This window comes from Sus scrofa, chromosome 17, assembly GCF_054392235.1.
Source record: "Sus scrofa isolate SSC_HxYL_T2T_F1_AM1 chromosome 17, Sscrofa_HxYL_maternal_Yorkshire_Landrace_v2.0, whole genome shotgun sequence".
In the NCBI taxonomy this organism is placed as follows: domain Eukaryota; kingdom Metazoa; phylum Chordata; class Mammalia; order Artiodactyla; family Suidae; genus Sus; species Sus scrofa.
Window position 1 is genome coordinate 62,268,206 of NC_139399.1, and position 25,865 is coordinate 62,294,070.

Consider the following 25,865-nt stretch of genomic DNA (forward strand, 5'->3'; position numbering starts at 1 on the left):
CCTCACTCAGTGAATATTGGTTGCAGTGAGCTGAAACTTAGCAATACTGAACATATTTGCTCTACCAATTATTTTGCATGTGCTTTTGACCCGGTCTCTCTTTTGGTGTCTCCAGCTGATCCTCTTTAAAATCTCTCTCTCCCCCCTTGGAGAGTTTTTCCCTACATTGCAAGAGTTATATGAAGATAAAAAGAAAGAATACATGGAAAGCATTTTGGTTGCCTTGACAATGCTTCAAAAAATCACAGAGATTGCTTTTTCTTGCCAGCAACTAGTCTCTGACTTTGTTCGAACTTATGCAAAACTCATCTGCCCTTCTCCTATTATTGTTGATGATTTAATAAGAAATTATTATTAATTTTACTGGAAATTCTCTCTCTAGTTCTCATAAGGGCTGCCAAGAAAACAAGTGCCAAGTTGTGGCGTTAAGACTTTATCCCTTCCCTATCATGTCTTTCTTGTCTCTTCCCCTCAATACTACTCTCCAGCCTCAGAAGCCAAAAAAAAAAAAAAAAAAAAAAAACAGAGGAAGGAAGAAAAAGAAGAAGGAGACAGCGAATATTTCTTCCCCAGCATAAACTACACATCTTGGGAAACAGATTGGAAAATCTTTCTGGAAAAAGTTGACTGAAAGTTCAAACAAATACACTGTATTGTTTATGGCACTTAAAAAAAAAAGTTTATAAGGAGTTCCCATCGTGGCGCAGTGGTTAACAAATCCGACTAGGAACCGTGAGGTGGTGGGTTCGATCACTGGCCTTGCTCAGTGGGTTAAGGATCCGGAGTTGCTGTGAGCTGTGGTGTAGGTCGCAGACGCGGCTCGGATCCTGCGTTGCTGTGGCTCTGGCGTAGGCTGGTGGCTACAGCTCCAATTCGACCCCTAGCCTGGGAACCTCCATGTGCCACAGGAGTGGCCCAAGAAATGGCAAAAAGACAAAAAAAAAAAAAGTTTATAAAACTATTCTAGATAAAGAATAGTCTCAAGTTTCCCCACATAGTATGAAGGTTCACCAGGGATGGTTTGTCTTCTGGATGGAATGTAATTTTCTCAATTTCTGGTTCACAACCATCTAGTTCTAAAAGTTAACAAATTAAAACACACCCTATTAAAATAGGGAATAAAGCATTCATATTTCTGTAAACCTTCCATCCCAAACTTGTTTTGAAAATCCAATCTACTGGATATTCCATGTACAGAAGCAAAGCAGTCATTATTTTATTGAAATGTCTGTGCTAACCTCAGGGCATCAGAAAGCTTTGGTATATCTTGCCTCTGTGCCCCAGCAACGCTGGCTTTTCTTTTAGTTCCTTGATCAAGTCAAATTCTTTCTGGCCTAAAGGTCATATATTTGGGGGATTTCTCTAAGAATTCTTTCCTCAATTCTTTATCTGACTGGCTTAGTTTTGAGCAATCCTTCAGATGCTGGCATCAAAGACCCTCCTCATAGAAGCCATCCTCTCTCTTCTCCAGGATACATCCAAGCACACGTGCAGACGAAATCAGAACCCCGTCTTATCCTCCATCATAAACCCAATGTTTGCCTCCCCTGCAATGTTTCTGTCACTTGTGTATCTGCCAAGATATTTTCCTTCCTAGACCATAGAGGTGGGATCATTTTAGTTTTGATCCTCACCTGGTACAGTAAGTAGGCAGCAGAGACGCAATAATTCATTGAGTAGACTCATTATGGGGTTGAACGAATGAATACATGGTTGGGTTTGCTAGGAGAGTCTGGGAAATATCAGATGAGGAGAGCCTAGGAAACAGGTTAGACCTGTTTGCTCCAGAGGGTGTCTGAAATAAAGATCCAAATTTTCATCCAGAGGAATAGCCAAGGGCATGACCAAAACAAGAGTGCCTCTCCAAGTGTGAAGACCAGAAGGAAGTTGCTAGCCCTTGGGCGTAATGAAGGGGATATGCACAGCTTCAGATGCTATTTGTTCAGTGCAGCAACGTAAGTGGCTGAAGACTTAACCTGTGAAATTTTTGAGGGACATAGAGGCCCTGCTCTATGTGACCCCAGGCCAGGCTTAGCATTTAGTGGAGACTTGGAGCTCTCACATCAACCTTTATTAGCTGTGTGAACTTGAGCCAATTCCTTCATCTCTCTAAGGCCCCAATAACTTCATCTGTGAAATGGGGATATTAGCACACACTTCTACAACAGAATGGTGTTTGTATGAAAGAATACTACGCATGTGAAGGTTCATACCATGGTTCTTTCAAGTTCTTCTACTCACCTCTTCCAAGAAGCTTGGACTCAGCAATGAGCCCTGGCTCCCCTTTGTGTTTTTCTCAAGGTACATGTTGCGTGGTATAGTTGTTGGATGTGCCTACCGTATCCATCCCTACAGATGAGAAGCTCCTTAGAGGGGGTAGTCTTGCGTTACTCACCCTAATTCTCTTAGACTCCTGGTAGCATGCAGCTTGGGTGGGGACAGAAAGGCTAACTATTCATGTCCTAGGCATGAATGAAGACCACAGAATTATCAATCAGCTCCAAGGCTGCCTGCAATCCTTCCCCAGGAATCCATGGCTTGGAAGCCATCTGATGTCACCAAAGAAACCCTTGATGTATATTGAATGAATAGATGAATGAATGAATGAATTTCCCTTTCATTATGCGTAGCAATAAAGAAAAAGAAATTTAACTTTGTCTTTGAGATTTTGAATGCCTCTGCCAACAACTAAATCTCTTCCAGGGAGGGCAGATGGCGGCCTGTACAATGAACAATTTAATCTTTAGAAAATGGAACAACTTTGCCAGCAAACTCCATTTTTCTCCGCGAACACATTGTCAATAACATGTGCTCTCAAATATGTGGTGAAATTGATGACTGCGCCCTGATTTATGGAAACAACAACAAATTAAATGATTACCTTTCTCTTTCTTCGCTTGGGGTCCTTCAGACCTGCCATGGATTTTTTTTCCCCTGTGCTCCAATAATAGAAAAGGTCTAATTAAAATGCCTTGCTGGCTGGTTCCAGGTGGGGAGGAAAGAAAGGAGAGTGTCTGGGGCATCTTGATTTACAGCCAGGAGGGGAAAAGCCCCTTATGTGATAATGATGATTAAGTTAGGGTGACACTGGCAGCCCCTCCTCACCTCATAGCAGATACTCAGGGACTCCTTCGTACACGTGCTTTGGGGATCACTCATTTAGTGCGTTGTAGGAAGTTTTCTTGGTTTGGAATAGACTTGAGGCTTTGGACTTGGTGAAAATAGCCCAGAGTAGGGACAGAAATGGTAGTCTCTAGATAATAGCCACACTGGACATCCGGGACTATTCCTGAATCACAGCCTGGCTCAGGATCCCCTGTCCTAGAACTCCTCCTTCTAGGGCAATGATTCTAATCTCAAATTTGAATCAAGAAGTTTTTTGAGACTCTGATAAGAGCTCCTGATTCTCTCTCCAGAAAAAAATAAACAAGCGTGTGTTTACAAATGCATACACACACATACACAGAAATGCAAGATTTGCTTATGGTGTCATGTCTTTTCTTTGCCATAAACTTGAAGAACTTAAGTAACAATTTCTACTCAAAATTCCAGATGTCACCAACCATCCTATAATGCTCATCCATGGCTAAGAATCACTCGATTTAAAGAGCCTTCTTTTCCTTTGGCCATGGAATTCTTAATCATTTCAGGATATGAACTGCTTTGGCCATCTGGTGAAGTCCATGGAGCTCTTCTCAAAACTAAAGCTTTTAGGAGTTTCCATTTGGCTCAGTGGGTTAAGGATCCAGTGTTGTCACTTCAGCAGCTTGGTTCAATTCCTGGCCTGGTGACTTCTGCATGCTGCAAGTGCAGCCAAAAAAAAAAAAAAAAAAAAAACTAATGCTTTTAAAACATAAGTACCTACAGTTAAAAAATGATGGAAATATAATTATCAAATATTGAAGAAACCAATGTGTGATGTAGTAATAAATGAATTGCTTTATGTACATTAAATAGCATGACCAGCGCTAAGGCTAATAACTGCTATAATTTCAAAGTAATGCTGAGTGTACGTATTTCAAGATATTTGCAAGAACCGTAATATGACATAAAAATATCTGTGACATTTTGGTGCAAATATTGGTGATAAAAATCACAGTGGTGCTACTACTATGGCCATCTGAGGTCCACAGTCGTAAATGAAGGAAATGCTGAAGGTTAGTGAAATTAACGATGCGATCATTCTCTCCCATTCAAGTTCATGGATCCCCTGAATCCCGTGTGTGGGCGTCAGGTGAAGTTTTCCTTCCCTGGTTTTCCTCGTGGTGTAGACATGACCTTAGGCGTATGTGGCCTCCCCTCTCACTTTGTCCCCCAGCCTGCCTTGCATCATCTTATTTTCTCATATTGTTGGCTGAAACCTCTAAGTAAAAGCGTGGTGATATGGATACGGCATACATCTGGTTGGTCTGACTCTGAAGCTAGGAATCAAACATGCACCATGCCTGGGGGGCAGAGGCCACTGGGGGCAGAGGCCGCTGGGGGCAGAGGCCGCTAAGGGCAGAGGACTGGCTGTTGGAAACCTGTTTAACCCAGAACTCAAGCTGCCAGAAGGCCAGGACCAAAGTCTCTGGTTCCAGGTTGAACATCCAACACCCAGCCCAGGACCGGGCACAGGAAACTCCCTCAACACATACGGATTCCACTAAGGAGTAAACTTCAGCAGTCCTTTGGCAAAGAGTAAGGGGGCCTTCCTGGAACATTTACTCCAGGAGGCCAGCATTCCAAGGACGCTTCTGTCTGGAGACCTTTTGAAAACAGACTCACCGATAAGTGGAGGGAATTCCCTTCCCCATAGTCATTCCCACAGGGGTTCAAAACGAGCTCTTTCCAAAGAGGACAGAAGATGAGAAACTTTGTCTAGAAAGGACCTGATAGCAAATATTCTAGATTCTGCAGACTCTACACTCTCTGTCTCAACTACTCAGCTCTTCCACTGCAGCAGGAAGGCAGCCATAAATAATACTTAAACAAGCAAGGGTCTGTGCACCAAGAAAACCTTATCAACAGACTCTGAAGTTGGGATCGCCCAGAATTTTGATGTTTCGTGGACTGTTATTCTTCTTTGGATGTTTTTCAGTTCTTCAAAAAAGTAAAAACCATTCTTAGCTTGTAGACCATATAAAAGTAGGTGACAGGTGGGACTTGACCGAGGGCCATGGGGTGGAAGGTGCCGCTCTGGTTTTACTTGTGGTGGTTGCCGGCTTGGTTTTGGCCAGTCTGGGCTGAGCCACCATCTATGCTCGTTTATCATGGTCCCTTCAAGGGCCCAAGCCTGTTCGCATCCTTGGGATTGCTTGGGATTTGTTCCTGTGGGTGCTTCACTGGACACATTTGCCTCCAGGTCCCCCCATGGCTAATCTTTTCTCATCTTTCAGTCTTTTAACTCTAATGTCCCCTCTTGAGAGGCCTTCTCTGGCCCTTTCTCAATGTACCCACCGTTATATTCACACCTACAACCACGCATTTCCCCATCACCTGCTTCACCTTCTGCACAGCACTTGCCTTACCTGCTGTGGTCCCACATCTGCCCACTGCCTCCTCTCCCCATGTGAGACAAACCCTTGCAGGCAGAAGACCTGTCTCTTGTGTTCCCTGCTGTGTCCCTTGTATTGAAGCTGTACCCAGTGTCCTGCACCAAGCAAATCCTTCTCCGATATTTGTTGAAAGAAGTTGCTAAGTGTTCACTAGCCAAGCAAGAGCCAAAAAGTACACAGCCAAAGTTTTGTTACCTTACCTGGTCCAGGGGGCATCAAGCCTTGTCATCAGCATCATTGTGTAAATTTGTAATAATAACTTTTGGTAGCAGTTGATTACGCTTTTCAAATACAACCTCATATGGAGGCCTGTGTGGGTCCAAAACAGATAAAATGACATTGCTTTGCTTGAAAGGAAGGTAGGAAGTTCCAACAAAGACGCTCTTGAGCACGCACCCCTAGTTGCCCCTTCTGGAAATTTCCACATCCCCTTCACTTCTAAGAAGCTCTTTGAGAGTCTCTGCTCCAGTCTGAAACTGACACTTGAGACAACCCTTTCCTAGTAACTCCAAGGCTGCCGGGAAGCTCCTTCTGCCCTTCACATATGAGCTAAAGAATCATGGAGTCAATAAATTCTAAGAAACTCCTTTCAAACCATCCAAGGGCTTTCCTCTTCCAAAAGGCATTTGAAACCCTGCTCAAAATTAAATTCTGAAGGAGAGCTGTGGTGCCCCACTGGCCATCAGATTGCTTCATGATTTTGTGGAATGTGCTGAGCCTCAATTTATTTTTAAAAAGGCCTTCGTGGGAGTCCCCACTGTGGCACAATGGGTTAAGGATCCAGCGTTGTCTCTGCAGCAGCTCAGATCGCTGTGGAGGCACAGGTTCAATCCCTGGCCCTGAAGAGTGGTTAAGGATCTGGCATTGCAGCAGCTGTGGTGTAGATCATAGATCGAAGCTGCGGCTCAGATTCCACCCCTGGCCTGGGAACTTTCATCTGTGCAAGTACGGCCAAAAAGAAATAAAAAATAAAAAGGCCTTAATAGTACCTGCTCTTCCCACCTCACAGCTCAGGCAGGGGCTGCAAGGGAACAAATAGAATATGCACTTTCCAGACTGTGGAAGAACAGGCTGTGCTTCTAGGCCAGCGTGATCAGTTCCAAGCTCTGAACACTTGCCCTGCTCTGGCTACTATAACAAAATACCACAGACCGGGAGGCTTAAACAACAGATGTTTATTTTCTCACAGTTCTGGAGGCCAGAAGTCCAAGATCAAGGCGCTGGCAGGGGTGGTTCCCTGAGGCCTCTCTCCTTGGCTTGCAGAAGCCCACCCTCCTGCTGCCTCGTCAGTGGTCTTTCCTCCTCCGTGTGCACACAGCCGAGGTGCCTCTCCAGGCCCTAATCTCACAGGGAACACCCGTCAGATGGAATTAGGGCCCAGCCTAATGGCCTCGCCTTCACTGGATCACCTCTTTAATGGCCCTTGCTCCAAATCCTGAGTACTGGGGTTAGGTCCTCAACACGAATTTGAGGGGGGGACACAATTCAGGCCATAACCCTGGCTTCCGAGTTGTCTGCCAGTAGTTTTTGTCACTGTTCCTTTAACATCCATGGTTGCTCCTCCCTTCCCCACCCGACCTTGGAGGCCCGTAGGTCGCTATGGAAACCCTTGACATCAACTTCATTGCCGCAAAAGAGGAGAGGTCCAGCCCAGGCTTCGTTTATAGCTATGCTTGGAAGGAGGAAAAGTTTTCTAGTAAATTTTATACGAGACATTTAAAATACATATCACTGCTTCTCAACAGCTGATTTGGGGGCGGAGGAAAAGTCTTGAATTCCTTCAAGAAAGAAAACCTGGTTCAGTGTTTTCTCTGCACAAATAGGATCCCAGGGGAGCGTGTGAAGGGTCTCCGGGCAGTGCTGTCCGTCCAGTGAGAAAGGAGGGGAGGGGGCGGGGCTCAAATCCTGGCTGCACCCTTTACAGTCACGGTGACCCAGGCACCTCATGATCCCAGAAGTCCGCTGACCCTTCGTAAAATGACACTGCCCATAAGGACTACTTCCACTTCATTGCGGGGCCCTCTCTGTACCAGGTGAGCCTCATTATCTGATAATACCATTGATTTAACACCAAAAAGCAAACAAAGAAACCAACCCCAGGAACTTGGAGGTCTCCTATGATTTCTTCCTTTGTAAGGAAATTGGGTTGCTCGGTCTTATAACTAGACCATTTGGGCTGGGACTTGTCATAAGGTGATTTGCGTTGTGGGTTGTTTTTGGTTTGTTTTGGTTTTTAATTTTTCATACCTGTGTGTGTTGAGAAGGGATTTAGTCTAGAGAGAAATGCTGATTTGGGCGTGAGGAGGGGAAAGAGAGAAGGAAGCAAGAAACGTCGTAGTAGAATTGCACGAGGCAACTGATTCTACCTGGGCTCTGCAAGAAGGGTGAATTGATTAAATGGCAATAATCAATCCATCCATCCATCGATCAGTCATTCAATCAATCCGTCGTACATCAGGTTGTTCTCATCTTGCCAGCACATTAGCATCCCCTGGGGCAGGAGTTCCCATTGAGGTTCAGCAGGTTAAGAACCTGACAGAGTCTCCATGAGGATTCAGGTTTGATCCCTGGCTTTGCTCAGTGGGCTAAGGATCGGGTGTGGCTGTGGCTGTGACCTAAGCCTGCAGTTGCAGCTCTGATTTGACCCCTAGCCTTCAAACTTCCACATGCTGTGGGTGCAAACATAAAAAGAAAAAAGGAGTTCCTGTCATGGTGCAGCAGAAACGAATCCGACAAGGAACCATGAGATTGCAGGTTTGATCCCTGGCCTCACTCAGTGGTTAAGGATCTGGTGTTGCTGTGAGCTGTGATGTAGGTTGCAGACGAGGCAGATGCTAAGGCAGATGCTGTGGCTGTGGTGTAGGCCGGAAGCTGTAGCTCTGATTAGACCCCTAGCCTGGGAACCTCCATATGCTGTGGGTGTGGCCCTGAAAAGACAAAAGACAAAAAAAAAGAGAATCCCCTGGGGAACTTTTAAAAACCCCAATGCCCAAGCCATACCCCAGACCAACTAAGGCAGAATCTGGGAAATTGTGGGCATCAATGGTGCCCGGGCAGCGGTGCTGTGAAGCTCCCAGGAAACCCCCATATGGAATGGAGCCAGCATGGAGAGCTGGCTCAGAGGCCATCAGATAACTCTGTGCCACTTAGTGGCTGTGACCTTGGACAAGAGGCGCAACATCTCTGAGCCTCAACTTCCTCCTTCCTCTTTGATCTTGAGGATTGAATCAGACGTACTTGGTTAAACAGTTGGGTTCCAGATCAAGAACAGAAATAACAGACAAGTAATGGATGTCTCTTGTTTCTTTTCTCACCATCACCCAATGGACGTGAAGGTGGGGCCTCCATGTCCCCGTCTGCAAAATGGCAAAGGTGGGAGGTCCTTCGCTCTCCTGTCTACGATTCTGCAAAGGTAGAGCAGTGGGTGAAGTACGAAGAAAGCTCGTTTCTTTATGGAGTGACACCCAGAGGCCACTGGGCTGGCACCTTGGAGTCTTGTGAACTAGGCAGTCACCATGCCTGCCCTCCTAGACTCTGAAGGCTACTGAGAGGCAAGGTTAAACCATATTCACACAAACCAGTGCATTGTTCATGACTAATGGAGGGCAAGAGAGAGGAAATTTGGGGACCTGGTCTAGGTTCTGGGATAAGAAAAGATCCCTCTGGAGTCCCCATTGCGGCGCAGCAGAAGAGAATCTGACTAGGAACCATGAGGTTGTGGGATCAATCCCTGGCCTTGCTCAGTGGGTTAAGGATCTGGCGTTGCCGTGAGCTGCGATGTAGATCGAAGACGCGGCTCGGATCCTGTGTTGCTGTGGCTGTGGTGTAGGCCAGTGGCTACAGCTCCCATTGGACCCCTACCCTGGGAACTTCCATATGCCACAGGTATGGCCCTAAAAAGCAAAAAAGAAAAGAAAAGGTCCTTCTGATGACATGACATTTAAAACAGTGGGCGAGGAGTTCCTGCTGTGGCTCAGCGGGTTAGGAACCCAACTAGTATCCATAAGCATGCGGGTTTGATCCCTGGCTTTGCTCAGAGGGTTAAGGATCCAGCATTGTCATGAGCTGCAGCACAGGTCACAGACGAGGCTTGGATTTTATGTTGCTGTGGCTGTGGCATAGGCTGGCAGCTCCAGCTCCAATTCAACCCCTAGCCCAGCAACTTCTATATGCCACAAACACAGCCCTAAAAAGAAAAAAAAAAAATAAGCAATTAACAAAAATAAACCAGCAGGTGAGTGTGGAGAGGAATTATCCAGGCAGCGTCACAGGAGGGACATTTCAGGCAAGGGGACAACAGGTGCAAAGATTATGAGGAGGGGAGGAATACGACATTTTTGCAGAGATTCTGTTTAAACCATAAGTAAATGAATAAAAGAACCTCTTTTCTTTCTTAGAGCATCTCAGGGGACCGGGGCTCCCCACAGTGTCCTTTGGGAGACACTGGTAGAATCAGAAGAGAGACTAGGTTTGAGTTCCAGGCAAATCTTGATCTTATTCCAGCTTCACAGGAAATATTTGTGTGGGCGGAGGAGACAGTTTAACCTCCTGAACCTCTGCTTCTTCATTTGTAAAGAGGAAATAATAAGTCATATTTTCCCCATCTTTTGTGAGGATTGGTAACTATCGGTCACTTTCAAATTGGCAAAGGGTAAAATGGTTACTATTACGAAGTTGTATAGCCCTTGGTGAGAGAGAAACCTGGTTCGAATCCCAGTTCTGCCATTTCCCAGGCATATAACCTTGGTCCCGTCACTTAAATCTCTGACCCTCTGTTTACTGACCTCTGATAAAGGGGGTTCATAAGAGCTACCTTTGGAGACGGTTATAAGAATTAAATAAAACAATGCGGTCAAGTTCAGGCAAAGGGTAGGCACAAATGAAATGATCATTAAAAGGAAGGGAGATTCTTCTCTTGGAAAAGGGGAGGGTTTGCCTGAATTATGTAAACGTGGTTTCCAATCCATCAACCGCCTTGCTCAGTGTAGACATATCGCAAACAGTGCCACCATGGGTTTAGACACATAATCACAGTGGTTAAAAAAAAAAAAAAAAAAAAAAAGTTCTGCCGTTCATTTTCCATACTTGGAGGGCAAGCTGTTCTTCCTAAATGCCAACAACTCACATTTAGCAGCAATAAAGTTCCCTAGCTGTGTCCATACAGTAAGTCTTGTCTGGTGGTAAGTTAGCTGTGATAAATACCATTCAGCTCTGCGCTCCACTTAGAGGAGATGGGCTCCACAGGGGATCAGTCTCAGGCGGTTTGGACTTTAAGCTGTCCAGGTTGTTGATGGTGGTACCTGCCAGCATCTAGACCCTCTTTCAAACAGTTTAAGTGCCCTTTGGGAGTATATGAATGTGGCTCCATAAAAATGGGCACCGGGAAATGGCTTCCTTTCTCTCGTCCATGGCCATGCGCCAGAGCAGCCAACCTGAGAACAGCCAGATGTTACATACGTAACTGCCAGACCCAAAATGGGAAGGGGGATCCAAATCCTCAGGGACCTTTTCCCTCCGCATCAGCAGGACGGTCTCCTGATCTCTGCCGCCGTCTTTACTTTATCTCCTGAAAGGACGACACGAGCTGGGCAGTTCTTCAGTTCTTACCATTTTTCATTCTATAGCTTTCTGTGCACTGTGCCTTTAGAAGATTCTAGTTAGTTCCGTGGACCGCAATAAACAGTGGCTGGAGAACAGGCTTTGAAGTCAGACAGCCCCAAGTCCAGCTACGGCTCTACTGCTCACTCACCGACTGACCTTGATGAGGAAGCTTCTCAATCAGTCTGAGCCTCTGTTTTCTCATCAATTCACAGTGACGACGAGATCTAGTGTCAGGTATTGAGATCAAGCGCAGAGTTGATAATGAGCACTTAATAAAATGGTAGGTACTATGATGGCTTTCTACCCTCGTCGTCTTAATATCCACATCAAATGTTTTGAAATGCTATTTTATCCTTTTCTTATAAAAGAGGAAAATTTTTCTTAGCTTCACATCTGAATTGACAACTGATTTCTTTTCAACACTGGGTTTAATGCAAGAACTAAAGAGCCTCTCTTCTACTTGGTTTTTCAAATTTCCAGAAGGAAAAAATAATCCATGTTCCAAAACCCAACAATTACTTATTTTTAACACATAAGCAGAATTGTATGTATGTATTTTTTAATTTATTCTACATATTATTCAACGGCGCTTCTGAGATACTTATATTGCATGCAATGCTATAGAATCATAAAAGAAAATCATTTTTTAAATCTACATTTTTTTTCATTTGCTTTTTAAGGCCCCACAGCTGCAACATATGGAAATTCCCAGGCTAGGGGTTGAATCAGACCTGTAGCTGCCAGCCTGCACCACAACCACAGCAACACCAGATCCAAGCCATGTCTGTGAACTACACCACAGCTCACAGCAATTCCAGATCCTTAACCCACTGAGCAGGGCCATGGATTGAACCCATGTCCTCATGGGTACTAGTCAAGTTCATTACCACTGGGCCACAATGGGAACTCCCCTTAAAAATCTACATTTTATTGAGCACTTACAGTCTACCAGGAACCATTTGTGGAAGGTACTATTATTACCTGATTTTGCAGAGGTAGAAAAAAAAAAGGTAAATCCTTTCCCCCAGTGTCACCCCACTAATAAATGGCAGTGCCAAATTATTAACAAATATACCAAAGAAAAACAGAGAATGAGAAGAGAAGTTAATTGGTACAGACTGTAGCCTTCAGAGATTACTCTGTTGCTAAAGTTGTGCCACCAAATTGACTCTGAGTTGCCCAGTAGTGAAGGCAAGAATGGAAACCTGATCCATCCCAAGACTGACCTTTTCCATAAAGAAAATCTATACCAGTGTTTAAGGTATGAGCCATGCCTTTCCTGACACTTAACGCCTGGTAGAAATGTCTCGACTGCCATAAATACGATAGAAGGCTCCCATAGTAAACCAAATATTTAAAATCGAAACCATTTCTTGCTGTAAAAAAAAAAAAATCAACTATTCCTTTCTGCAAAATATGTTTTGCTTAACACTGGGCTCCATCTCTCTTTCATAATTATTCAATCCAAGCTTTGTCAAAGCATCATGCTGTGAAGAGATTCGTGTTAAAAAGCGAGTTGGGGGAGGGAGATGAGGCTGCCTCTCTCTGCCTTATCATTTTTATTTAGATTGACGTACCTTTGGTTATAATTAGGGATAACTGTACGGCAGTTAAGACTCCATAATCCCATCATTAGTTGTCAGGAGATTTTCAGAGGGCAAAAACCCTCATGCCATTTCTTCCATTTCTGCTTCTTAACCACTTGGGTAGCCTCACGTTGAAGAGTGTGCTTTAAGGAAAAGATTTTCTGCTGCCATGGAAATCTTCTAAGCTGACACCCAAGGAAGGACACAAATGACACCTTGTGACAGCATCTGCGGCACTCTCGGGAGGCCCCGCATCTTCTCCCCTGACATTTTTGTTGTCCTTCTCCACCATGGCACCCTGTTTCTGCCAGTTTTCTTCAGCAGCCATTGTGCACACCATGGTGAAGAGATCTTATTTTATTTATTTATTTAGTGTCTTTTTGAGGCCAAACTCTCAGCATATGGAAGTTCCCAGGCTAGGGGTCACAGCCACAGCCATGCCAGATCCAAACCATGTCTGCAACCTACGCCACAGCCCATGGCAACACTGCATCCTTAACCCACCAAGCAAGGGCCAGGGATCCAACCAGCATCCTCACGGTTACCTGTCGTGTTTGTTACTGCTGAGCCACAATGGGAAGCCCCAGTGAAGAGATTTTTAAACCATTTCAGGGCCCACCCCTTATGTAGACCGAAGGGGAACTTATTTTTAAAATGATCTCCAGTTCACCCACCCCATCAGCCACTGACGGCTGGTGATATAGGCTGGAGGTCAACTTACATGTTTGCTCTGGCATTGATTAAAAAAAAAAAACATGGAAAACCTCTCCTCCAGCTTTAGGGCTGTAGGCAGCTGACTGTCTGGTTTGTGTCATGAAGCATATAGCATGCATTTGAGACACATGGGTGATTTAGCACAAGTTGTGCTCGAAAAGAGGAAGTTCAAAAGTTGAGATCTTTCTGACGTGCATGCCGTCTGCATTTAGAGGTCCCGAGAAGATTATCGAGATTCTCAAAATCAATAATGGTATCGCCTCCTGTTCTTTAGGGGTCTAATCAGGCTCCCTTTTGACCAAAAAAAAAAAAAAAAAAAAAAAAAAAAAGGGAATCTCTTCTCATTGGCACAGATCAGACACCAGGAACAACTCATTTCGTAGTTAAAGCTAAAGACTCTGAAATCCAGAAACCGTGTCTTCCAACCGAATAGTGGAATATTCAGCTCCACTGTTGTCATGTCATCTTGGATAAGTCACTTCAGTTATCTAAGTTCCAGTGTTTTCCTCTGCCATCCTGGATACCTCGTTGGGTTGTTGAGAGGGTGAATGGAAATAATACACAAATGGTAGGTCTAAAATGAACTGTCACCCCCCAGATGTTACTGATATATAACTTTCCCTATTTTTTTTTTATTGACTCACCTCTTTGAGGTTTGCTATAAAAAAGAAAAGGTTCTTCTCATCATTCAGAAATTCAGACCTTTCATCCTTTCTCATTTATTTTGTGACTTTCCTTTCCTGGAGCAATCAGTCTAGGTCTTTGTCTTCAAGGGTGAGAAAAGTGCATGGAAGAAAGGAATTAAGAAAAGGCAAATGTATATCAGAAAATATTTTAGAATATTATCCATCTACTCACATAAAGATGCAACTGGTGCATAAAAAGTGTTCAAAACATTTAAGCAATTGTCTGTTCATTCTAAGAACTGAAGCCGGTCCAGCAACACAGACGGATTTGTGCACACAGAGGTTTCTCTTAGGAAAAAATTAGGCAAAGACCTAATGATGAAATTCATCAATGTAGGTAAGCCAATTTGCTTTTTCAAATTATAAAATCAACTTGAAAAAAACGTTCAGTGTAGGTTTCTCCCAGGATTTCACGGTTAAAATCACCTGTGTCCATTTTCACCTGGCTTCCTTGTCACAGTTTTTCTGCTAATAATACATTTTATATATTTTCATCATTTGCATCTTACTCTTTTTTCTTCTTCATTTTCAACCAGTTTCAAGAAGCCCTGAATTAGGAGTCAGATGTCCTGATCCCATCGCTTACTCACCAGGAGAGCAAGTTATTCGAACTTGCTCAGCCCCAAACTCTTTGTTTTGGGGGCTGCTAATATTTAGCCAATATATTTCAGAAGAGACTGTATATGGATGTGCTTTGAAAATGGAAATTGCTTCAAAACGGTAGAATAAGTCATCCTTTGAAGTTGAAAACACCAAAGAGATGGCAAAGCTTCAATGGCCATTTCTGTTTTCTGAGACTAATTTTTCTAGTCTGTTCTCTTTTTTCTTTAGATGGTCTCTTTCATAGAATTAGAGAAGGAGGATTCCAGGTAAATCTTTTTCTTTCTTTCTTTTTTTTTTTTTTTTTTTTTTTTTTTTTTTGCTTCGTTATTGTTTTAGTCATATATAGTTTTAAATTCTTTTTTTCCAGTTTGAAGAGATAGATTTCAGATTATTGTCTTTAGAATTTCATTGACTGGAGTCCCCCTCATGGTTCAGTGAAAACAAATCTGACTAGTGTCCATGATGCCGCAGGTTTGATCCCTGGCCTCACTCAGTGGGTTAAGAATCTGGTGGTGTTGCTGTGAGCTGTGGTGTAGGTCACACACGTGGCTTGGATCCTGCGTTGCTGTGGCTGTGGCATAGGCCACAGGCTACAGCTCCGATTCAACCCCTAGCCTGGGAACCTCCTTGTGTTGCAGGTGTGGCTCTAAAAAGACCGAAAAAAGAAAAGAAAAGAAAAAAAAAAGAACTTCATTGACTCAACAAATATTTATCAAGTACTCACAACATGCCAAACATTAGCTTATATGCTGGGGTTACTGACGGATTATAACACGCAGAGCCCACACCCTCCTGGGGTTTCTAAGCCAGATGAAGAGGCAGACACCAAATTAAAAATTATATATGTATACTTACGTGTATAAACCATAAGTCCCACAGGACAACATAAAAGGCATATTATTAAAACAAAAGAATTTAACCAAGTTCAATGGGTAAGAGAAAATTTCTCTGAGGAAAATACATTTAGGAGTTCCCTGGGGGCCTAATAGGTTAAGGATCCAGCATTGTCATTGCTGAGGTTTGAGTTTCATCCCAGGTACAGGAACTCCCCCATGCCACCAGCAAAGCCAAAAAAAAAAAAAAAATGCCAAGGGAGTTCCCATTGTGGCACAGTGAAAACAAATCTGACTAGCATCCATGAGGATGAGGGTTCAAACCCTGGCCTCGCTCAGTGGGTCAGGAATGCGGCGTAGCCATGAGCTGTGGTGTAGGTCACAGATGCAACTCAAATCCCACGTTGCTGTGGCTGTGGTGTAGGCCCGGCAGCTGTAGCTCTGACTCGACCCCTAGCCTGGGAACTTCCATGTGCCAATGGGCGTGGCCTTAAAAAGCAAAAAAAAAAAAAAAAAAAAAAAGGCTAAGAGGAAATGCCATTTAAACTAAGACTTCAAGGATGAGAAGGTTCTAGCCAAACAAAGAATGGGAGGAAAGGCATTCTAGGCAGAGGGAACAGCACCTGCAAAGGCCTGGAGGCATGTTTCAGACCCCATCAGAAAGAAGGCCAGTGTTGGTGGGACCTGTGGCTAAGGGGTATAGACCCAGGTGAGGGCAGAGGAAGGGCAGGGCCAGGTCAGGCGGAGGGTATATAACAACAGGGTTTTTCTAAGTGTGGAGAAGGGACTGAAGGAGACTAAGCTGGGGGGAAATAGGAAGTCACGGAGTCCATCTACTCTCAATTTCCTAAGCCCACTTTGTTGGCCATATGGACGACCACAGGACACAAAGTGGCACAACGGAGCCCCATGAGAAGGACCTGCAGTCACCCGGGAAATGTGCACAGGTGTGAACGGGACACTGGGGCCAAAGATGAACATCGACTTTGGCGAGGAATTTCCCGACCGGGTGTCAAGGATGACCCCGCTTTCTAGCAGGAGCAACTGAGCAAGTTGAGGTTCCATCTCCTGTGAATAGAAACGCTGGCAAGAGAGCAGGATGGGGGCGGGGGATTCAATGCCCAGCCCTTGAAAAAGTTCCCTTTGGAGTTCCTGTTGTGGCTCAGTGGGTTAAGAACCCGACATAGTATCCATGAGGATGTAGGTTCAATCCCTGGCCCTGCTCAGTGGGTTAAGGATCCAGTGTTGCCAGGAGCTATGGCATAGGTCATAGATGCAGCTCGAATCCCGTGTTGCTGTGGCTGTGGTGTAGGCCGGCAGCTGCAGCTCCCATTTGACCCCTAGCCTGGGAAGCTCCATATGCCACGGGTGTGGCCCTAAAATGAAAAAAAAAAAAAAGAAGAAGAAGAAGAAAGAAAAAGTTACCTTTAAAGTACTTGTGAGATATTCACGTCAGATGTCAAGAAGCCAGTTGGAAGTACAGATACATAACTCAGAGTCATTGGCATACAGGTGATATTTCACGTTACAGCAAAGGATGCTGCTGCCGAGAAAGGGTTTGCATGGAGCCGAGGTTCTCGTCCTGCAAAGACGTGATGTGGCCACATCCCAACAAACATTTTATAATTTTCCCCTTCACTTCCTGCAATAGAATTCATAGGTCAAATGGTCAGGCTAGACACATAATTTCAAAAAGAAATCATCTCATGCCATGGCTGTATATGAAAGAAGAAGAAGACATGCAGGCACAAAAACTCGCTAGATCCGGCCTTCTCAAACTGAACGAGATCGAAATCACCTGGGCATCCTGCTAAAATTCGGTTCCGAGTCAGCTGTTCTGGGCGGACCCGGCCTTCTGCATTTCCAACCAGCTCCCGGGTGATGGAGATGCCGCTGTTTCATGGACCACAGTCAGAGTAACGCGGTCTTCGGAGACAGGATGCGGTAGCCAGATGTGATCCTGGCAGTGATCCCTGTAGACCAACACGGGAGGGTGACTGCGCATCTGAAATCTGGGCAGCAAGGCCACAGGTGACCAGATTTCCTAACATGGCAAATAACTCCCATTAACATTCCAAATAAAAGTACAGTTTCTCTTTGTTTGCAAGATAGCTTTATTTCTGGAAATCGCCGTGTGTATGAAACTGTGCATAAAAGGCTTTGTGTTGTACGTAAAAGGGACTTAGGTGCTCGGCTCCAATAATAAAAACCTTTTCCACCAGGTCAGAGGTTCTGAACCAGTGATAATTTTGCCCCTCCCCCTCCCAAGGGACAGTTGGCAAACTCTAGAGATATTTTGGGTTGTCACAACTCGAGGGTAATGGGGGGAGGCTATTGAAATCTGGTGGGTAGAAGCCAGGGATGTGGCTAAAAATCCTACAATGCACGGAACAGTCTCCCAAGAAGGAATTTGCTGGCCTGAAATACCAGTAGTGCTAACGATGAAAAATCCCAGCCTTCAGAGAGAGCTTCAAAAAGGGTGTAGGGAGTTCCCGTCGTGGCTCAGCGGTTAATGAATCTGACTAGGAACCATGAGGTTGCGGGTTCGATCCCTGGCCTTGCTCAGTGGGTTAAGGATCCGGTGTTGCGTGAGCTGTGGTGTAGGTTGCAGATGTGGCTCGGATCCCACATTGCTGTGTCACTGGCGCAGGCCAGCAGCTACAGCTCCAATTCGACCCCTAGCCTGGGAACTTCCATATGCCGTGGGTGTGGCTCTAAAAGGACAAAAGACAAAAAAAAAAAGGGTGTAGGATGAGGGTCATTACCACCTTGTGAGATGCCTTATACTCCTGGTCCCTAATGCTAAATGCTAGCGGTGTCCCCATCACCACCGTAGCAATCCCCAAACTAACAGTGCCCAGGAGAGAAAAAAAGAAGGCAGACAGGACCAAGCAAGGACACAGAGAAGAGGAAGCACCAACCAGAGGGAGGTGCCGGGGGGATGAAGAATTCCAGCACGGCCAAATTAAAGTACAGTATATATAATTCTATGCATCTGTTGGTGGCTCTGTAATTAATACAAAAATAATTGCCTCTTTTCGCCTGGCTCTCCCTCACCAACTCTACTTAATGAACACTGCCAGTGACTTTTTAGATAGGCAATTAAAATTTTTTATTTATTTCCGTTTTATGTTTATAGTAGTAGCTGCACACATTGGGGGGAAGAGCGCATGCAGCAGCAAAGCTTGGCCTCAACTACCATTCGAAAGGCAACCAAGAGCATTTGCTTTCATTTTTTTTTTTCCTTAATCTCTTGTACACAATTTGTTCTGAACGGTAAAACGTAATGACATCCATTCTCATGCCCTGTTCCTTCACTTTCTAGTTTTAATTTTCCGCCAGTCCTCATCTTCAGACCTAGAGGGAAAAGGAGTTCTCTTCTTTTAAGATAAAAAATAAATTTTTTTAAAAAAGGGTATGTTTTCCCAAAAGTGGTCCAAGAGTTAGGTCTCCTCTTTACTGTCCTCTTCTAGGACAGAAACACTGACCTTCCAGAAGAGCCTAGCACTTCCTCAATCGGGGTGGGATGTGAGAACTCTCAGACAGAAATAGCATCATGGCCGTGTTTTATTTTATTTATTTATTTATCTATCTATTTATTTATTTTGCTTAGGGTCGCACTCTCGGCATGTGGAGGTTCCCAGGCCAGGGGTCGAATCGGAGCTACAGCTGCCTGCCTACACCACAGCTCACAGCACTGCTGGATCCTTAAGCCACTGAGTGCGGCCAGGGATTGAACCCTCCTCCTCCAGGATCCTAGTCGGATTCTCTTCCACTGCGCCCGACAGGAACTCCACAGCCATGTTTTAACAGAAGACATTTGGTTCTGAAATTTGACTAACTGTACAGATACTCTTGTGGAATTCCTCTAAGTTATTCATAATGTCAGCGTTTTCCACCTTAAGAGGTTACCAAGGGATCACAGGCAATATAAGAAGTAATGCTTAAGAAACAGAAAACCCTGAATCTAGGGATCTTTTCTTATTACCGGCCAGGTGGCTGCAGGCCAGTGGCTTCACGTCTCTAAGCCCCCGTTTCCCAGGCTGGAAGAGTAGACTCTAGTACCTTCCATGTAGCATGTGAAGCTGACCTGAGGTGAGGCCTGGATCCACAAAGGAATGCATAGTGTTAACACACAGAAAATGTCAAGTTATCACGACTGCAGGATCCTTCATGCGGAGGCCCCCAAAGCCAAGCAACCTGAGCAAGAATTACAGAAAGTCAGTAACGAGGCCAGGACTGCGATCTGAGGAACTAAACAACGTTGTTTTGGCACAAAAGTCTGTCGTGAAAGTGTTTTCCAGAAAATGACACGCAACTACATTTATGAGTGTTTTGTAGGGAGAAGAAGATTTATCAAACACATTTGGGGAGTTCCTGCCATGACTCAGTGGAAACGAATCTGATTAGGATGCGGGTTCGATCCCTGGCCTTGCTTAACAGGTTAAGGATCTGGCATTGCTGTGAGCTGTGGTGTAGGTCACAGACGTGGCTCAGATCTGATGTTGCTGTGGTGTAGGCTGGCGACTACAGCTCCGATTTGACCCCTAGCCTGGGAACCTCCATATGCCACAAGACCAGCCATAAGGACTGAAAACAAAACAAAACAAAACAAAACACACATTTGGGAAGCACCAGGTTAAAGAAAGCTATGTTGGGTGCTGTGAGGTTTTAATTGCAGGACTTCTCAGAGCCTTTAATACGGTCATGTGTATTGTGAATTTCCAAGAAGGGGATTACAATATTTTTTTTTCTTTCTCTCTGTGCCCCTTCCCAGAACAAACGTTGACCTAAGAGAAACACAGCCAGAGAAGTCTGGGTGTTGACCAAATCGGGAGTGGGTTCAAGGAAGTGAAAAGTAAACAAGATTCTCTAAAACTGGTATCACATTAACGTCACCGTCAGGGAGGAGAAAATGAGGGCCACAGACAGACATGCATCGTCACTCTTTAGGAAAGACGGGCTCTGTCATTCTTTTTTCCTCCTCTCGTCCCCTCTCCCCTTCCCCAACCTTCTCTCTATGCTGGTGCCATGTCTAGCCTCTACTTTCTTTTTATTTGACCCACCCTTCTCTCTTCCTCCAGCCAAGTGACCATCCTCCTTCAAATTTCGAGATCTGGCGGGGGCGGGGGGGGGGGGGGGGAAACAGGAGTGGTTTCCAAAGTCAGTGCAAAGACTGCTGGGATCCTTTGCATCTGAAACACAAACTCAGTAACAAAGGGAAACAGCTTCGTCCAGGGACAGTGGTGCCTGCGTGAACATGGAGGCTTTGAGCGGGAAAGCCTAGATTTAAAGTCATCCATTGCTTTTTATTATCTGTGGGACGTTGGACTAGTCACCAACTTTTCTGGGACTTGCTCTTTGTTATTCTTATTTATTTTTATTTATTTGTGGCTTTTCAGGGCCGCACCTGAGGCACAGCAGGCTAGGGATCGAATAAGAGCTGCAGCTGCCAGCCTACACCACAGCCACAGCCACGCCCGATTCGAACTGCCTCTGTGCCCTACACCACCGTTCATGGCAATGTCAGATACTTAACCACTGAGTGAGGCCAGGGATCCATGGAGCCGGCATCCTCGTGGACACTAGTCAGGTTCATTACCGCTAAGCCACAATGGGAATTCCTTTCTTATTTTTAAAATGAGGCTGGTGGAAGGGTTTGTGTAATGGAGGTAAAGCACCTGGCATTTGGTAGGTATATAACAACTGGTCATTAGTATTGAATCATGCTCCGCCTTACCAAGGAATCCATTATAATGTCTGCTGTGATTATTTTGCACATAATTTCTCTGCACACTTCAGATGTCATACAATTTTCAACTTCTCTTTGTTCTTCTACTAGAAACTTGGATAATTTTCCTTTAAAAGGCAAATTAAACATAGGTCCAAGGTGTTTTTTCTCATTAAAGTGAGCGCTACTAGTAAATAATGCGTAAACAAGGAATGCCACCCAGATTGAACTGATGGAAATTATATGCATCCCCATAGTTAATCCAGATAGCACATATCTGAAAAAAAAAAATTCACCCCATAAAGTACTTTTAAATAGCACTTCCTGGAGTTCCCATCCATGGCTCAGGGGTAACGAACCCGACTAGGATCCATGAGGATGCAGGTTCGATCCCTTGGCCCTGCTCAATGGGTTAAGGATCTGGTGTTGCTGTGAGCTGTGGTGTAAGCCAGCAGCTGTAGCTCCAGTTCGACCCCTACCCTGGGAACTTCCATATGCCATGGGTGTGGCCCTAAAAAGCAATAAATAAATAAAGAGCACTTCTTCACCACAAAAATGTTGCTATCTTTTGACTCAGAAATTTAAGCCTATAAAAATATCCCAACATATTGAAAGTCTTTAAACACAAAGATGTTCATCACAGTGTTAAGTATTATTGAATAAAGTTGGAAATGAATAAATTAACCAACATCAAAAGAATGTTTTATTAAGCTCTGATAATATAAGTAATAGAATTCATCTTGCTGTTTGCAATGATGTTTCCAAGAGAAAGAATACAGAGGAGTCCCCGTTTCCATTTCCATTGTGGTTCAGTGGAAATGAACCTGACTAGAATCCATGAGGATTTGGGTTTGATACCTGGCCTCGCTCACTGGGTCAAGGATCTGCCGTTGCTGTGGCTGTGATGCAGGCTGGCAGCTGCAGCTCTGATTTGACCCCTAGCCTGGGAACTTCCAAAAAAGCCTGGGGTGCAGCCCTAAATAGCAAAAAAAAAAAAAAAAAAAAAAAAAAAAAAAGGAATACAGAGGAAAACCTTACAAAAAATGGGCACTTACAACTACGTAAACCTAACAAAAATTCACAGGAAAAGAAAATACTAGAAGGTAATACTGCAGAATGTAAATAGGAGCCTTCCCCCGATTGTGGGGCCATGGCTTAATTTTTTCTTTTTAAAATACTTCACAATAGAAAAATCATTCTTTTTAAAAAAAAATTTAATTGTAAAAATACACGTAACATAAAATTTACCATCTTAACCATTTTAAAGTGTACAGTTCAGCAACATTAAGTACCTTCCACACACCTTGTTGGGCAACCATCATCACCATCCATCTCCAGGACTTTTTCATCGTACAAAGTTTGCCCCTGGCAACCATGATTCAGCTTTATGTTTCTATGACTTGGACTCCTCTAGGTACTTCATGTAAGTGAAGTATTTATCACTTTATGACTGGCTTATTTTCACTTAGCATAACATCTTCAAGATTCATCTGGAATCCTTCCTTTTTGAAGACTGAATGATATTCCATTGTGTGAATGTACTGTATTGGTTAATCCACTCACCCCTGGCTGGACATTTGGGCTCCTTCTAGCTTTTGGTTGTTGTGGATAACACCGCTGTGAATATAGGGGTTCAATTATCTCTTCCATACATTGTATTTTAAAGGGCTTTTTCCCCCCCTTAAAATGGCTCTTCCTTTCTCTGTGCCATCAACTGATTATATCATACCCTAGACTAAATTAAGGCCCTGTGCAGGGCATTTATATCAATGAAACAGGTGAGCAATTTGACTACCTGGGGAAAACAATCACCTGAGCTACTCCTCAGAAAGTAATGCATCTTTTTCTGTTGTTTGTTCTGATTCCTATTATAGGACAAATGCCTTAGTTTCGACTTCCCAGCCTGGATCCCTTCACACTGAGCCTTTCCTTGGTGCATCACCCTGCTCCTGACATTGAACTTCTCCTGACATCCTGCTCTAAGAAGACTACCAAAAAAAAAAAAAAAAATCACCCCGGCCATTTCTCTTCATCGTCACTAACAATTTGGTAATGAAGTATTGATTTCTACTTCTCTGCTTATGGACGATATTCGATTTTCATTGATAAACTGCAACGGGATTCTCTGGTCTCTGCGGCCCCCTTTTCACTGTCATGAGAAAACAAAGTGCCACTGAAGAAAAATAATGATTGAGAACATTGATGTACTAATTTTGTCAGTTTGTACCACTTGACAGCAAAGGGCGGGGGGGAAGAGTAAAAGTCTTCATAGTTTAATGTCCAAGTGGCCTCACTCAGTGTAGACGCTTGGAAGCTTACTTTCCATGAATGTCCATTTCCTATTTATAACCCCTCTGGGAACGTTTGTCTGAAGGAAATGTTTCCGTTCAGTGCAACAATTACGGTTGCACCTGGATTGCCCAGTCCTGCCCCTGCCCTTGGGAGCCGTTCATCACCGCAAAGTGGAAGAATTATTAAGTTAAACCAGAGTTTGAGCCAAGAAAACCTCTGAACGATGTTCATCCTCTGTGAAAGCTGTTCAAACAGTTAGGCTTAACCATGTTGCTGCCAATGACTTTTTCCCGAGCCATGGTGGGCATCTCGAACATCATCATTCTCTTTATTGGTTAAAAACATGCAGTTTGAAGCACGCACCACTGTCATCGGAGACCAGCAGTTCGGGGGAAGAGGGGAAACTGGCGAGATGTAGAATCAGAACAAGCAGGAAGATGAGCGCATTGCAGGGTGGAAAGTTCAGCAGCAGCCGTTTCTGGTCGTTTCTTTCCGCAGGACCTGTTGTTTATGGGCTGTGTGGGAAACACACGGCTTTGCGGTAGAAGCCACAGAAAGCATGAACTAGGGTGTCCATTTTAAATGTGTTCCTGCAACTTTTTTCATTAAAACTTTGAGGGCCCAATTTTAATTTGTGGAATATTCCCGTTAATAATGAGATCTAATTAAGACATCCATTAAAAGCCCGTTAAAGTTAATTTAACGTAAAAATTCCAATAGAACTGTATTAGATTTTGTCCATTAAATTAACGTTATGGATTTTTAACGGATGTCTTAATTATCCGTTATTATTAACGGGAATACTGTATTACACAGATTAAAATCAGGTCCTAAGTCAACTTGGAAAAGCTAAGAGCATGCTTTAATATTAAAACTCTTGCATACCTAGTGCACAGTTTGGAAATGCAGGGGGTAGATCTGTTTAGTCGAGCATTTTCTATACAACTGAAAGCAACCTATAATAGATTAAGTCCATCATTGCATTTAAACAATGAATGTCCTCATTCTCAAAGGACAAGTAAGTCCGGATTGTGTTGTAAACTGCTACTCAGCTATAGGTGAAATATTTAAACTATTCTAGGTACAACACTAGAAACTAGATGATTCTGAAGAATTATTTTCTCTCTTGTTGCTTTAATTACCAGGGTTATCACCCTCACAAATCTGAACCCCAACAAAAAGAAGCCAAATATTTCCAAATACATCCTCTGCACCATTTCTCATGGAGCCTGCCTTTTGGAATTGTTTTGGAAATTTTGACATGATCCCTAAATTCAACATTGGGATTTTAAAAAAAAAAAAAAAAGTTCTTATTTACCTCCTAGAGAAAGTGTTGCCCTTATGCCACATATAATAGCAAATTGCTTTTTTTATGGCATGCATAACCTAGATGGGAAAAAATATGGCGCTTCGGGGAAGGAGGGAAAAAGTAAATGAAGTTCCAGGAATGTCATTCTGAAGTAATGAGGCATGGACAGAAAATATACCCCTCACATCATCGGATTGAGATGGCAGTCGAAATAGCTTCATTGAAGTGTCAGCACGCATCCATCAATCAATCACCCACAAGGAAAAATAGCAACAGTACAACCGGGCGGCTTTTATGGGATTTACTCATGGGCATAGGGAATAGCAGCTCAAATGTAGTTCTGACATGAAAAGCAAGGTGCTGATATTATTTTTTATGATGGGAGGATCATAAAGTGAATTGAGAACAGCGAGGTCTGTCTTTGCTTAACCTATTCAACCAGAAATGAATGGCGCTCAACTGGAAAGGAACAGTCTTCGGATGGGTTAAGATTGAAGGGTGGACCCTTCTGAGCACTGTCCTTCGACAACGAAATTCTATTAAAGGAAAATCAATGCATTAGCATTGGGGTTCTTGAAGCTGTTAAAAATTGCCTGCTCCAACCCAGGGTTATTAGATAAAGTTACATAATTCAGATTCTGTCAAAATCATCCCAAAGCAGATTTGCGAGCTCTTGCTCCAACTGGGGGGAAACAATGTGACTCTCAACTCCGTGGAAATTGTTTCCCTTCTGCGAAAGAAAAAATAAATCATCTGCTTCAACGTATAATCTATATGGTTGTGTTAGCGCCATTTCTATGGAAGGGCGGGGTGGGAGGCAAGAGGCAAAAATATTGATAAATTTGGTAAGACTCAGGAATTGTCGCTTGGTAAATGTAAGAGTCACTGCTGAGGGACAGCTGCTAATGTTCTCCTTAGGAAACAAGATCTGGGCTCCCTCTTGAGATACACAGCTCTCAGATTATTCCTCCAA

At 43.9% G+C, this 25,865-nt stretch overlaps 1 protein-coding gene across 25 annotated transcripts in view; it reads left to right on the plus strand.

Moving 5' to 3' along the window:
• Nucleotides 1–25,665, plus strand: part of TSHZ2 (teashirt zinc finger homeobox 2) — a 1,034,366-nt gene extending 1,008,701 nt beyond the window's left edge. For all 25 annotated transcript variants that reach the window (XM_085002582.1, XM_085002585.1, XM_085002599.1 and 22 more), the window contains one exon: nt 23,166–25,665. Coding sequence is in view for 12 of the 25 variants with exons in the window: in XM_085002599.1 (XP_084858725.1) it covers nt 23,166–23,167 (2 nt within the window). In the remaining 13 variants the exon portion in view is untranslated. The remainder of the gene's footprint in view (nt 1–23,165) is intronic.
• Nucleotides 25,666–25,865: the final 200 nt, after the last annotated feature.